The sequence below is a fragment of the Mirounga angustirostris genome, unplaced genomic scaffold, assembly GCF_029215605.1.
Source record: "Mirounga angustirostris isolate CCGP_5_RB_7025 unplaced genomic scaffold, mMirAng1.0.hap1 SCAF_1, whole genome shotgun sequence".
Lineage (NCBI taxonomy): Eukaryota > Metazoa > Chordata > Mammalia > Carnivora > Phocidae > Mirounga > Mirounga angustirostris.
Genome location: NW_026991709.1, coordinates 116,895,134 through 116,909,848, shown reverse-complemented (window position 1 = coordinate 116,909,848; position 14,715 = coordinate 116,895,134). Strand labels below are relative to the sequence as shown.

Sequence of the window (14,715 nt, the reverse complement as noted above, 5' to 3'; positions counted from 1 at the left end):
ACATTCCTAAAACTTGCCTTCCCCACATCCTTCTTTGTTTTAGCTGAAAATGGTATTTAAGCCTGAATTCTAATCCATCTTTTGACTAAGGTCCCTGACGTCAAGAACCTAGACATACAGAAAAAAAATTTTTTTCCTCCCCTACTAGTGTCAGTGTGTTGGCTACTGGGAGTTTCCTTCAGTGAAGGTCTTGTTGTTCTTGTTACTAGGAGTATCAACCCCTTCAGGGATTATCAACACGGCAAAAAGCCACCTCACCCAAGGTCAGCCCTTTTTCAGAGTAGCCCACATCCAAAGACAGAATGATTTGGTATTTTAGAGGCCAGGCCATCTCAGAGCAACTAGGTATAAGGCTGAAGAGCCATTCTAACTCCAGAGCTTCCCAAGGAGTTAGCCAAAATTGTTGGGTTTGCATCACAGCTTAACTTCTCCCTTGGCCCACTCAGCCTTCTTTCCTCTTTCATTCATAAGGTGTTGAACTCAGGGACACTTAAGCATCCCACTCACTAAACTCCACCTCAGAGTCTACTTCTTTGGGAACCCAATATGCAATAGTCATAAATAAAGGTGAAGAGCATCTAAACTTGCAGGACATTTTTGCTCCACACACCCAAACCTGAGGCAGAACTCTGTAAATCAGTGTCCAGTTAGTTTTAAATCAGAAATGGATCTGAAAGGAGAAGCTGGGAGACCCTAATTCAACATAGGCTTAAATAGCAACAGGAGACAAGTCATTTAAATAAACAGCTTCCCCACCCTTCTTGATGGTTTCCACTCCTCCTTTGCTGATGGATGTGGATCCTAGCTTCAGACTGTATAAGCTACTAATGCGTACCTTCTTACTGACCTTAGGGGAAAAGCAGGAAATACAGTGGGATGGAACCTTATATAACTACTCACTAGAGGCCAGCAATGATAAGTGTGCACTCTTGCCACAGTTTAATGTTTTAAAAGGAACAAAGCAAAGGGAGAAAGAATTGAAAGATCCATTTTATCTACTCGGACTAAAAGTCTGATGGGAAATCTCTCATTCTCCCTCCCTCCTATTTGTTTTTCCTGTGCCCAGCCTCCTTTTCTCTCTCTCCCTCCATCCCAATTTGATTATTTGGAGATGAGACTTGTAGCAATTCAACCGTCTGAGTAGCAAACAACCAACCACAGAGTCCTGGCTCTTCAACTCTGAGAGGAAATCTGTGATAGATACTTGGGTGTAAAATGGCCAGCAAGTAAGACAGTGCAGGGTAGCAGTGAGAAGTAGCAACAGACAAGAGGAGAATGATACTTCATTATAACAACCATTCACTTACCAGCATCTACAAAGCATCTACCATGTGCCAGGCATCCTGCCTTGAGCTGGAAATACAATATAACCATAGACAGACTTGTCCCTGCCCTCCTGGAGTTTATAGTCTAGTGAGGAGATAGACATCAATGCAAACATTACAGATATAAATACTAACTTATAACTCAGTTAAGATACTAGTGAGAGAACAATAGGTGGAACTATGAAACAAAATAACTGGATACTGGTGTATAGCAGCATGGAATCACTTGGGGTGAGGACTAGTGTTTCCATAAAGCTAATCAACCCTTAAGAACATCCTTAATCTCAGGCCAAGAGCTCACATATATACTGGCACTGCTGAGACTTAGAATACGGTATTTAAGATTTCAGAAAACAGCAGAATTTTTAAAGAAAGATGTCTAAAACAGTTAAAATAAAAATAAAAATTTAATAAAATATGACCTGCTCTATTGGTCTCTAAGTTGAGGTGTGCATATGCTAGGGAATGAACAAGATGATCCACCTGGGTGTGCAAAGAACTTTTAATATTTCATTTTTATCTCACCTTTTTAAAATTCTAATTTGCTTTATAATGTGCATAATATATTGGTATAGTAGTAACGTTCACAATATATTTGTACTTGCATTTCATTTATAAGTAAATAGACATATATTAGTTACATACACTCAAGAGTGTTTTACTGACGGGGTATATAATCAAAAGTTTGGAAATCAGTGTTTTAAAGTACTTAGCAGTTTGCTGGAACATAATAATAATAATAAATATTTACCAAGAACTTACTATATGCCTGGCATATTAGCCTTTATATGAAATTTCATTTAGCCCTCATAATAATCTTTTTTTAAAGATTTTATTTATTTACTTGAGAGAGAGAGAGAGAAACAGAGAGAGAGCAAGAGGGGTGGGGGAGAGGCAGAGGGAGAGGAGAAGCAGTCTACCCGCTGAGCAGGGCGCCCCACACAGGACTCGATCCCAGGACCTGAGATCATGACCTGAGCTGAACGCAGATGCTTAATCAACTGAGCCACCCAGGCGCCCCCATAATAACCTTTTGATGTTGGTACAAGTACTTCCTCACTTGTTAAAACTAAGGCACTGAAGGTTAGTTCACATGCTGAAGATCACCCAGCAGATTAAAGGTAGACATGGGGTTTGAACCCAGGTATTCTGATCTTGTGCTGCCTTAAATATGCCTGACTGCCACCACGTATGTGTTCAAAAGAATAATATTTTGGGGTTTTGGGGGAAGGTTACTTAGGAGTATTATTTTGGGGATAACACATAATAAATCATGGCTTATTAATAAGTACAGAAAACAGTATCAAATAATAAGGTATGAGTCTTACTTTTTAAAGATCAGCCTCTCATGGAACATACTTCATCATGATCTTGAACTGAGTAGGGTAGGGAAGTGGAGAGAGCAGCTTCAAAGACCCCAGATACCCACTATCCCCAAAACAGCTGTGAAAACCTGTCCTTTGATACCTAAGTGGGTGGCAACTACTCTGCATCACAAAGCACTCGTCTGTGGTATGTTCTGCAATGCTGGCTCCCATAGTTCCTAAGAGATGTGTCTGTGCTGCCACTGTCAGTCGCTTCTGGGACTAGGCAAGTGGATGGTCAGATGGATGAAACCCTGGGTTTCTATACATGACCAAGGCTGCAAAGGCCCAACAACCACCATCATGTTCTTGATGACCTAACATGGTCTAAGACCAGGCAATAGTCAGAAGGCAGGGGTGACTGGGATATGCGTGGGAATCCCAGTTGTTTCTGCCCATTGTGGTCTGAGATATTTTCTAGGGCTTGAAGCCAGAAATATGAGAAGCTATTCCCTTCTAGCCACTCCCCTCTTACCAAATTTTGTCATGTTAGAAAGAGGACTAACCCCAGTATTAAACATACTCAGACTCTGGTTCCATCACAGACCTGTACCTCTGAAACAAATAACGTATTATATGTTTAAAAAAAAAGAAGAAGAAGAAGAAGAAGATAGCAGGAAGGGGAAAATGAAGGGGGGGAAATCGGAGGGGGGGACGAACCGTGAGAGACTATGGACTCTGAGAAACAAACTGAGGGTTCTAGAGGGGAGGGGGATAGGGGGATGGGTTAGCCTGGTGATGGGTATTAAAGAGGGCACGTACTGCATGGAGCACTGGGTATTATACGCAAACAGTGAATCATGGAACACTACATCTAAAACTAATGATGTAATGTATGGTGATTAATATAACATAATAAAATAAAATTAAAAAAATACTCAGACACTTTCACATGACTCCTTTCTTTTCCCAACCAAGAGTGAGTGTGAGACTTTGTGCTCGAATCACATGGCACTCCAAGAGCCCTTTGTCACCAACAGCCTTTACATTATTTTGAGTAGCTAGGGTTTTTGTTAAGGGATAAAATTGGACAGCTAGTTGGAACACAATCCCTGCCCTCAAATAAATGTTCCAGTGGTTAGTTTCCTTAGAACTTAAGTCCTGAGTGATGATTTGCAAAAAAGAAAAAAGTTCTCTATCTAAAGAGCAGAAGAGTTTCTGAGTGCCGTGTCCATTAGCCCTGTATCCAAAAGTTAAGCTACATTCTAGGTGGCAAGGGCTTAACCCAAACTCTCCCAAATGTTTATCTGGAATATATTTGGAAAGGGAATGCTGTCTACGGTAATTCTTTTTTTGTTTGTTTGTTTTAGACTGAACCTTTTATTTGCTAAATTGAGACTGTTCTGCAACTAAGCAATTTTCTACTGCCTAAGACTGTTCAGAAATATCATAGAGCCTGTTAGAGTTTTCATTCACTGGTAAGGGGAAAAACTAACCCCAGTGAGTATCTTTTAAAAAGACATTAGGAGACAAATACAAAGTTGCTTTTGGATTACATCCCATGATTTACATTCCATGATTATATTTCATTGTACAGTATAAGGAAAATGTTGCTCTTCAGTAAATATGGACTTTCTTGCATCACTGATTCTTAATTCCATATTGATATTTGCATGTATCACTTTTCTGCCTTTTATTTATTTATTTTTTAAATTTTATGTACCAGGCTAACCCATCCCCCCCAAAAAACCCTCAGTTTGTTTCTCAGAGTCCATAGTCTCTCATGATTCGTTTCCCCCTCCGGTTTCTCCATAGTTTGGCTATTGTGGACGTTACTGCTATAAACATTGGGGTGCACGTACCCCCTTCGGATCCCTACATTTGTCTATCTCTACCCTAGAGTCTAAGCTGCATGAGAACAAGGACTTTGTTTTGTTCGCTACTGTCCTTGCAGCACCTAAAACAAGTGCATGGCATATGATGAATGTCCCATAAATAAATATTTGTTGAATGACTAAATGAATGAAGAAAATAAATTCAATGACTAAATTACAACCAAATGGAACTAATCATCAGGGAAATGTAAATCAAAGCTACTTCCCCCCTGTTAGAATGACTATTATCAAAAAAACAAGATGTAAGTGTTGGCGAGGATGTGAAGAAAAAGGAATCCTCATGCACCGTTGGTGGGAATGCAAACTGGTACAGCCACTGTGGACAACAGTATGGAGGTTCCTCAAAAAACCAGAATTACCATATGATCCAATAATCCCACTTCTAGGTATATATTCAAGGAATTGAAATTAACATATCCACCAGATATTTGCCCTTTCAAGTTCATTACAGCATTCTTTACAATATTATTATTTACAGTTATTTACATTATTTACAGTAGCCAAGATATGAAAACTAAGTGTCCATCAATGAATGCATGGATAAAGAAATGTGGTGCACACACACACACACACACAGACATTATTCAGTCATAAAAAAGAAGGAAATCCTGCCATTTGTGACAACATGGATTGACCTTGAGGACACTATGCTAAGTGAAATAAGATAAAAAAGACAAATACTGTAAGGTTTTACTTATGCCAAATCTAAAAAAAATGAACTCGGAAACAGAGAACAGACTGGTGGTTGCCAGAGGTGAGAGGTGAAGGGTGGGGGAAATGGGTGAACGCGGCCACAAGATACACGCTGGCAGTTATAAGATAAATAAGTCCTGGGGATGGAAGGTAGGGATGGTGACAAGAGTTAATAATATCGTATTGTACATGTGAAAGTTGCTAAAAGTAGATCTGAAAGTTTTTATCGCAAGAAAAATATATAACTATGTGAGATAATGGATGGTAACTAAACTTATTGTGGTAATCATTTCCCAATACATACATATATCAAATCATTATGCTGTATACCCTAAACTAATACAATCGTACATGTTGATTATACCTCAATAAAACTAGAAAAAATAAAAATTAAATAAATAAAAATACTTTCACAGGGGAAAAAAAGAGGCAAAAACAACCCAAATGGAATACTTAAGAGTCTTGAGACATTTTTGAAATTATTTCTCAGGCCAACTTTTTGAAAAGAAAATTGGATAAGGGTGGAAAAAAAACACCTAAGATGAAAAAAAAAATGATAAGTTTCTTTAGCAACAATAGTAAGGTGTAGGATGAAAGTAGCTAAATCTATTCAAACAGCTTATCCCATTCACTGCCAAGTTTGAGATCCCCCAGGTCCATGTTGTATGATCCAAGATTTGTCACAATAGAGAAACATAGGTCATGAAACCCTGTTCTCTATAGAATGGAGGAATAATTGATAATATTCTACAAATGTTTCTCCAAACCCCAAGTGCTGATCTATTGTGATGGTTGCTTCTCCCAGTGTGCTGAGAACAATTTTGGAGGAGGTTTCTTTCCTGTCTTTTCTTACTCTTCTCAAAAGTGTCCTAGCATTAACTGGACATATTTATCTCATGATCCGGTGACTCTGGTCAAGCTGTTCCTGTTACCAGAAGAGCTTTGCCCTCTGGCCTCTGAAACCAGAATAATCAAGCAAAGGGAAAGACTGGAAATAACAAAAATAGTTCACAAGTAAATATATAAGAATTAAGACTCTGAACCACAAAAAGTCTAAATTACCATAGAAAAATTTGGACAGTGAGAATAAATTAAGACACTGAGGTTTTAATGCTGCAAATATAAGATTATTTATAAAAGTCACATGATTAGCTGTTGCTATAAAGACTTCCCTAAATTATCTCTAAAATATAAAGTATTACCAACACAACTGATAATAGCCTCAATATGACCTATTTGCTGCCTAGCAATTCTCTTTATTGAAACAACAGACAGAACTGATTACTCAGCAGGGTAACTTACTCCAAAATAACTTCCCTGACCAAATGATAGTGTCACTTGTCACACAGGAAGTGAAGACTTGGCAAAATTTTCACTGGGTAGTTTCCTTTGATTTTTCACATTACAGTCAACTGATTTATGAATGATAGGAAGTATAAATTTAAATGTGCTGACAACTCTTTGGAAGTGGACTAGATCTGTAAGACTTTTCCAGCCAAATGGCTGCTGACTCCTCCAACTCAATATTATAAAAACATAATGTGTTAAATCAATAATAAACTAGTGATGAGAATAAATTGATTTATTCATTTATCAATTTTAAACTAATTATGATTTTTCCCTAACCAGCTCCTTCCCCTAACTTCTAACTTCCCCATTTTTGCCCTACCACCTCTATGAACCCACATGGCCTGGTAGCAGAGTAAGCCATTATCCCTTCTCATGCCCCCCAGGCCCAAATTCTACAGCATCTTCCTTCCTTACTTCTCTTCCATGTGCCCCTTGGTTACCATCCAAGCTTAGGCCTCATTTGTCTGCTTGCTTTCACTCTCTACCCTCTACACAAAAGGCAAACTATCCCTTTGCCTTTGTCAACACTGGCAAATAGAGTGTGCATTCAAGGCCTTCTGTAATCAAGCCTTGCCCTTATTTCTAGCCCTATATTTCATTGGTCTTCCATACTTCAAGAAATTGGAATTGTTTTCCTTTCTTGGAATATTCTCTACCCCTTTTATCCACTTCCATATCACGTTTTTGCCTTTGCTTGTAAAGACTCTCCCACCTCTACACATTATGTCATTACTACCAGAGTCATTCAACTATCTTTCTTTGAAATCTTTCCTATCACCCTAATAAAAAATAATATTGTCCTTCCTGAGTGCCTGTGGTACTTGGCTCCCTCCCTTAGTACTAGCTTTGTGGTGTATTTACTCATTTATTTATTTGTTGTGTTTTCCCCTGATCCATTATTAAACTCCTTGAGACAATTACTTTAGAACTGAAACTGACGGGACTCACTCACTTCATTTGTGTTCAAAGAATGAATGAATGAGTGACAGAGAAAGTTCTTATATCACCTGCTCTTCAAAAGCAAGTTTTAAACTTCCCACTGATACGAAATTCAGAAATTCTTAGTAGATATTTTGGTGTTCCTAGATATTACATAACAAATTAATGTGAAGCCATTATGTAACAGAATACAGGCCCCACTCAGCTAAAACGAGTTAAACATATCTTGGGTCCGCAGAACAACTGATGGTGTTGGAAACATTAACTAGATAAATACAAAGCAATATAATCTAGTTTTATTTTCCCAGAAGGTTGTTTTGAGATCATCAGTTGCTCATAATGTATAGGAAAGTATTATTTTCATAAATCTTTAGGTGAAAATATTTTGTTTCTTTTCTACACTTCTATATGTATTGAGCATGACTGAAACAAGCTTGGCATGTGATATGTCATGCATGTGATATATCACATATATCTATGTGATATAATTTAGAACTGAATTATATACAGGTACATATTATATATTGATCTTTTCTCCCCAACAAATGTTAAATGAATGAAAAAACCCCACATTTCCTTAATCCCTGGCATTTGTGAAGCCTTTAAACATTATCTTGTAGCAGCAATGATAGCACTTGTGTTAAAGGTGGTGCGGTGGTGATGGGACCAGTGGTGGTAGAAGTGGCAGTGGTAATAATAGCAGAGACAGGAACAGCAGTGCGATGTAAAGGATCTCATGGGAGCCAGACTCATGAGATACGGCAGCTCATCTAAATATTAAAAAAACCCTACAAAACCGCTCTAATCTCTCCACTTACAAATAAAAAAGTTGGTGGGCGCCTGGGTGGCTCAGTTGGTTAAGCGACTGCCTTTGGCTCAGGTCATGATCCCGGAGTCCCAGGACTGAGTTCCGCATCGGGCTCCCTGCTCGGCAGGGAGTCTGCTTCTCCCTCTGACCCTCCTCCCTCTCATGCTCTCTGTCTCTCATTTTCTCTCTCTCAAATAAATAAATAAAATCTTTAAAAAAAAAAAAGATTGGTATGACTTGGGGCACCTGGGTGGCTCAGTTGGTTAAGCGACTGCCTTCGGCTCAGGTCATGATCCTGGAGTCCCAGGATCGAGTGCCACATCCGGCTCCCTGCTCAGCAGGGAGTCTGCTTCTCCCTCTGACCCTCCCCCATCTCATGCTCTCTCTCTCTCTCTCAAATAAATAAATAAAATCTTTAAAAAAAAAAAAAACAAATAAGAAAGTTGGGAGTTTTTTCCCCATTTCACCGTGTTACCTCCTTATAAGCCATCCAATGAATGAACCCTTTTTTGGAATCCCTTTGCATCTGACCTAGACTGGTTGAATAATTGATTGATATGAATAGTTGAGTGCACTGGAGAATTCCTAGTAAGAAAGAAAGACTATGGGGTTTTTGTTATTTTCGCAGACTAGGTACCCCACCCCCAAACGACATATAAGAAACAAATGTGCATTACACTATACTCTGGCCATTTATAACAAGATCCTTTCCACTTAAAGTCATCTAATATGGTTAAGTGTACCAGTGGATGCCTCTTTCTCCACCAGCAATGAGGGAAGGATTTACTCTGGATACTGAGTTGTCTATTGCCAACCTTGGAAGCCTGGAGAGGCAAATGCTAAGTATGACAAATGAGTCACATGATTTAGACATTAATCTAGAAAATACTTGAGCCATTCAAGGTCAATTAAACTTTTTATGTATAGAATTCATAATCTACCAAATGAAAAAACCAAGAAGCCCCCAGCAACTTGGACATTTTCTCTAACTCTTGCCTTCGTTTTTCAAAAGCAAACACTGGAGTTTGGCTGCTGGTAAAGGAATCAAGATGTCAATAACATAGTAACAAAATTTCTGATCAGTTACTGGCAATCCTGCTAGAAAAAAAATTGCTATAGTAACAGAGATAATTATCAGCATCTTTGGGGGTCAACCTGTTTGGTGAAATAGTGTTTAGAAATGCAGATGAAAATAGGTAAGAGAGTGAGGAGGTAAATAAATACCTTTTTTAAAATAAATAATTTATGTCCAGGTGCTAACCAGAGGTAAAACTGAAAAGTATGTTTTAATTAAAATCCTATGCTACCAACAAAGTCATTTAAAAATTACTTATTTCAAGATAGATAATTTTCTATTATCCATGTGAACAGAAAGAATCATGTGGAAGAAATCATCCAAAACAGCAGAAGATCTAGAAGTTGCTCCTATTTATTTCAGAAATACATTATTTAATTTGCTTTTTGCATGTTTCAATTCACTTTTCTAAGTCTGACTTAGGATAATATTATAATTAGTTTGACTTTCCTGAGCCCTCATCAAGTTCTAGGAGGAAGTTAATCTAGAAATGTGCTAGTGGACGATAATGTGAAAAAAAAGTGATTAAAAATTATCTATCTTGAATGAGGAAAAATGATAGACCAAGTATCTCCCCTCCTATCCCAAAACTCTCAAAATGGAAACAAATGTCTATATTTTAACAGAAAACTAAATCTGTACGAGTGAAAGTGCTAAAACAAACTTCACTAATATCAAGGAAGCTCTCAGGTCTGACTCAAAATGTTATGGAATGAGTCACTGGTTCTTAGCATGTACTTGTATTGTTAAACACAAATTCACTTATTTCTTCTTCCAAGGGCTGATCCAGAATGCATAACACACTACAAGGTGTAATCTTGCGGCACCTGGGTGGCCCAGTCAGTTAAGTGCTGGACTCTTGGTTTTGGCTCAAGTCCTGATCTCAGAGTGGTGGGATCCAGCTCCCCCATCCCTTCACCCAGCAGGCTTGTGCTCAGCATGGAGTCTGCTTAAGACTCTCTCTCCCTCAGGATGCCTGGGTGGCTCAGTCAGTTAGGCATCTGCTTTCAGTTCAGGCCATGAACCCAGAGTCCTGGGATTGAGTCCCGCATCGGGATCCTTGCTCAGCGGGGAGTCTGCTTCTCCCTCTGCCTGCTCCTCCCATTTGGGCTCTCTCTCTCTCTTTCTGTCTCTCTGAAAAATAAATAAAAATCTTAAAAAAAAAAAAGACTCTCTCTCACTCTCCCTTTGCCCTGCCCCCTTCTCTCTCTCTAAAATAAATAAATCTAAAAAAAAAAAGAGGTAATCTTATCTATTTTCTGACCCAGAGTCCTGAGAGCAGAAGGAAACTTCCTTCCAATAACCGAAACAGTTCACAAATTTGCAAAAATAAAACCATTTTTAAAAGATGGGTCATTGGGACGCCTGGGTGGCTCAGATGGTTAAGCGTCTATCTTCGGCTCAGGTCATGATCTCCAGGTCCTGGGATCGAGTCCCATGTAGGGCTCTCAGCTCAGCAGGGGGTCTGCTTCTCCCTCTCCCTCTGGCTCTCCCCCTGCTTGTGCTCTCTCTCTCAAATGAATAAATAAAATCTTTAAAAAAATAAAATAAAAGATGGGTCACTTCACAATTTTTCTTTTTCCTACCCAAGATTTCCAAACTAAACTGGTGGAGTGAAGATCTCTTGAGATTGACTGTGTGTTAGTATATTTATAAACAGCCAAGTGGTCAGTGTTTTGTGTTGGCAGCCAAAAGCCAGTCATCCTAAATCAAGGTTTACAGGTGCAAATTTTTTCACTCCCCTGTATATTCCTTTTGACTTAAGGGAGATTTGATCTGAGTAGCCAGCTGGCAATATATACACAATGACACTTAGAACACATGTGTAAACTTGAAACAAGTAGGGACACTTGTATGGCTCAGTTGGTTTAAGCATCTGACTCTTTTTTTTTTTTTTTAGATTTTATTTATTTATTTGACAGAGAGATAGACAGAAGAGCACAAGCAGAGGGAGTGGCAGAGGGAGAGGGAGAAGCAGGCTCTGCAATGAGCAGGGAACCCGATGTGGTACTCGATCCCAGGACCCTGAGATCATGACCTGAGCCGAAGGCAGACACTTAACCATCTGAGCCACCCAGGCGCCCCAAGCATCTGACTCTTGATTTCGGCTCAGGTCATAATCTCAGGATCCTGAGATTGAGCCCCAAATCAGGCTCCATCCTGGGCACAGAGTCTGCGTAAGATTCTCTCTCCCTCTCTCCTTCTCCCTCTGCTCTCCCTCCTTCACTCTCTCTTTCTCTCTCTCTCTTAAAAAACAAACAAACTTGAAACAAGTATCATGAAAGGCAGAGTCAGAAGAATTACTATCTTTTTATTGAATGTATCTGTCATTTGCAAAACAATTACATTAAGTATACCCCCTTAGTCAACTAAATTGTTCCAATAGTGTGGTGTTTAAAAAGGACACATACATGTGTGTTAATATATTGCATATGAGGGCTCAATTATTTAAACAAAAATATATGATCAGATGGAATCCTTACCTTTTCAAGTATTGCATTGCCTTGGTGAGGATTGATGTTATGCTGGCTTATTTCTCTCTTGTATTTATATTCATAAACTTGGTCAGTGATATTAATCAGCAGAGTTGATGGACTGAAGGCCAGTTTTCCACAATCATACACAGTTCCACTTTCAATATCTGTTGGTGCTGTAGCATACCGTAAGATTAATCCCATTATGAGGCCTAGAATAAAGAATAAACAATTGCATTGGAGGAACTGAATCTAAAATGTTCACTACTGGATGCTTTTAAACATATGATTTTGAACTTACAGAAGTGGCAGGAGAAAAGGTTATATCATTACCTGGCTTAGAAAATTGTTCACTCTTCTATAGATACCAATTCAATAGATTGTATTAAGATATTTGTGGTGTGGACACTATTGCTTGAATATCCAGCATATATTCCCCTGTTTTTCCTTCCTAATGGAGCCACAAATTTTGGAGAGAAAAGCTACCCACTTCTTTTTTTTTTTTTTAACAGTTTTTTTATTTTGTTATGTTAATCACCATACATCATTAGTTTTTGATGTAGTGTTCCACTTCTATAAAACCAAACGCTTCAAGAAAACCTTTGCTCTTTAACAGATACTGAGTAATCTTATCAGTCAGTGGATTAAATTTCCCAAAAAGTTTTTGGTCCACAAGTCAGCACATATTTAAAAGAGTACCATCAAACTAAAAGGAGGCACTTATAGTCCATGGTTGGGAGAGAGATGTTCTTTCTTTTCTCCTTTGGGACGTGAAAAGGCAATTTGTTTCCCCATTTTTTTGCTGGCAGATATTTTGCGACCTTGAGGGGACCCAGTCCAAGGGCATGGTCAATATACTGAGAATCTTAGGACCAAGATACAGACAGAACCTAGGTCCTGATGACATCACCAAACCATTGGATCACCCTATTCAGAAGATACCCTACTTCTAGACTTCTCGTTATGTGATACAATACATTCTTTAATTTTTCAAACAACTTTGAATCAAGTTTCTGTTTACCTGCAGCAAATGCTTTCTAAAGATACAACATTCCTTTCAGTGAAGAGTTAAACCCAAGTAACAATCCTTGACTTTTAAGTTTACATACTTACATGTTACAATGCTTATGGTAATCTGGACTGTAAACTCTCCTAGTATTATGGATTTATTAATAAATAGCAAAGAAACTTTAGAGGCCTGATGTATGTGTTTTAAGATAAATCCACAATCCACTATTTAAAACATCAAATGTTGGAAGGTTTTACCACTCTTGTGAATCTAGTCACCTAATAGCCTTTCATTTACTTAATAATTTGTTGGGTGCCTATTTTGTACAAGACATTTTTAGACTTAAAAATGCAACCCCAGTCCTATAGGAGCTCAAGTTTGTAAAACACAAACCCTTAAGCAAACAATTATAATACAATGTGACATGTGCTATGACAGCTGGTAAGCCCTCTGTTATATGAGTATAGAGAGAAAACACTCCAAAGCCCTTTGAATGATGCAAAGCTTTAGAGGAATCTTAAAAGGTCATATAAGATTTGTCCAGATAAGCTGAATCAGGGAATAAGTTGGGATCCAGGTTGCACATGTGGGTGGCAGTACATAACAGCAGAGACAGCTAAAAGATCCCCAGGATTTATGTTCACCAGTGTGTAGCACAGTTGTCAGGAAAGTGGATGCTCAGTCAGAGATGGTTTCCTGACTCGTGTCTGGTTAAGTTCTCCCCAATGGAATATAAGCAAAAGTGATATGTGCCACTTCTGGAACACAGCTTTGAATAAGTAGGTGAGTTTTCCCCTTCTCCTTCCCCATCTATCAGATAGATGGGGAGGAAACAAAGGCCCTATAAGTAAACAGAGTCACTAGACTGAAGGAGCCTTGGTCCCTGAGATACCAGGTGGGGGGGAAGCCTCTGCCAACCAGGAATACCTACATTGGACTATTATGTGAGTGAAAAGTTAACTTCTGTTGTGTTGTCACTGAAATTGTAGTGTTAATGTGTTAACCATCACCAGGATAACCTACTGGAGATTATGTATAAATACAGAAGGACTTAAGAAACCTGGTGGATTTAGAGAGTCAGTAGTGGTGTGAGAAGAGAATAAATGGGGGAGAGAAAAATGATAGAGAGAAAAAGAGAGGGGTTGAGAACTCTAGACTACAGGCCAGAGGCAGAGACCAAGTCATAAGGTAAGTTCCTTGGTCATGCTAAAAAGTTTTTATTTTTAACTCAGTGGTAATGTAGAACTATTAAAATATTTCAGGTAGGAGAGTAAAACAATAAAATGTTTATGTAAGTGCTATCACTTTGGCAATAATGTAGAGACCTAAAGAGAATGATGGGTGAGAATAAAAACAGATTTTCTTTCAAGAATATTTTTACCTCATTCCAGTTTCAGTATTTGGCCCACTCCTCCATCATAGTGAGAAATACTGTATCCTAACCTTTGTTAGCAAGAGAAAATAAGTGATGGATACATAACCACCATGAGCGCTTGATCCACCATAGAACAGTGGGCAGACTTTCATGTGCCATATCAAACGATTACAGTAAAACTAGTCAGGAAAGAGAAGGGAAAGCACGTTATCTACACTGCAAGTAGTTTAGGGTGCCTGTGAAGAACATCACTTTGCCAAGACTCTTTGTCTAAGAAGGATTCATTTTCTAAGTTATTTGGCAAGTACCATAAGTGATTCTATGACCTGTGTTTTCTATTCAAGTGGGATATAAATAAAGGAAGTCCAAGACACTATCTGCGTGGGGCCTGAATAGAGAGAACCTATATTAATACTGTTCAAAATTCTCAGAAGGTGAGCCGCTTATTTTTGCAATATGCTTTCAGCG

The 14,715-nt window shown here is 38.6% G+C and overlaps 1 protein-coding gene across 1 annotated transcript in view; it reads right to left on the bottom strand.

Annotated features, from left to right (window-relative positions):
* Positions 1–14,715, bottom strand: part of SLC9A9 (solute carrier family 9 member A9) — a 559,615-nt gene that overhangs the window by 532,472 nt on the left and 12,428 nt on the right. Inside the window, exon 2 of the mRNA XM_064586786.1 lies at positions 11,873–12,075. Within this exon, the coding sequence (XP_064442856.1) occupies positions 11,873–12,075 (203 nt within the window). The remainder of the gene's footprint in view (positions 1–11,872; positions 12,076–14,715) is intronic.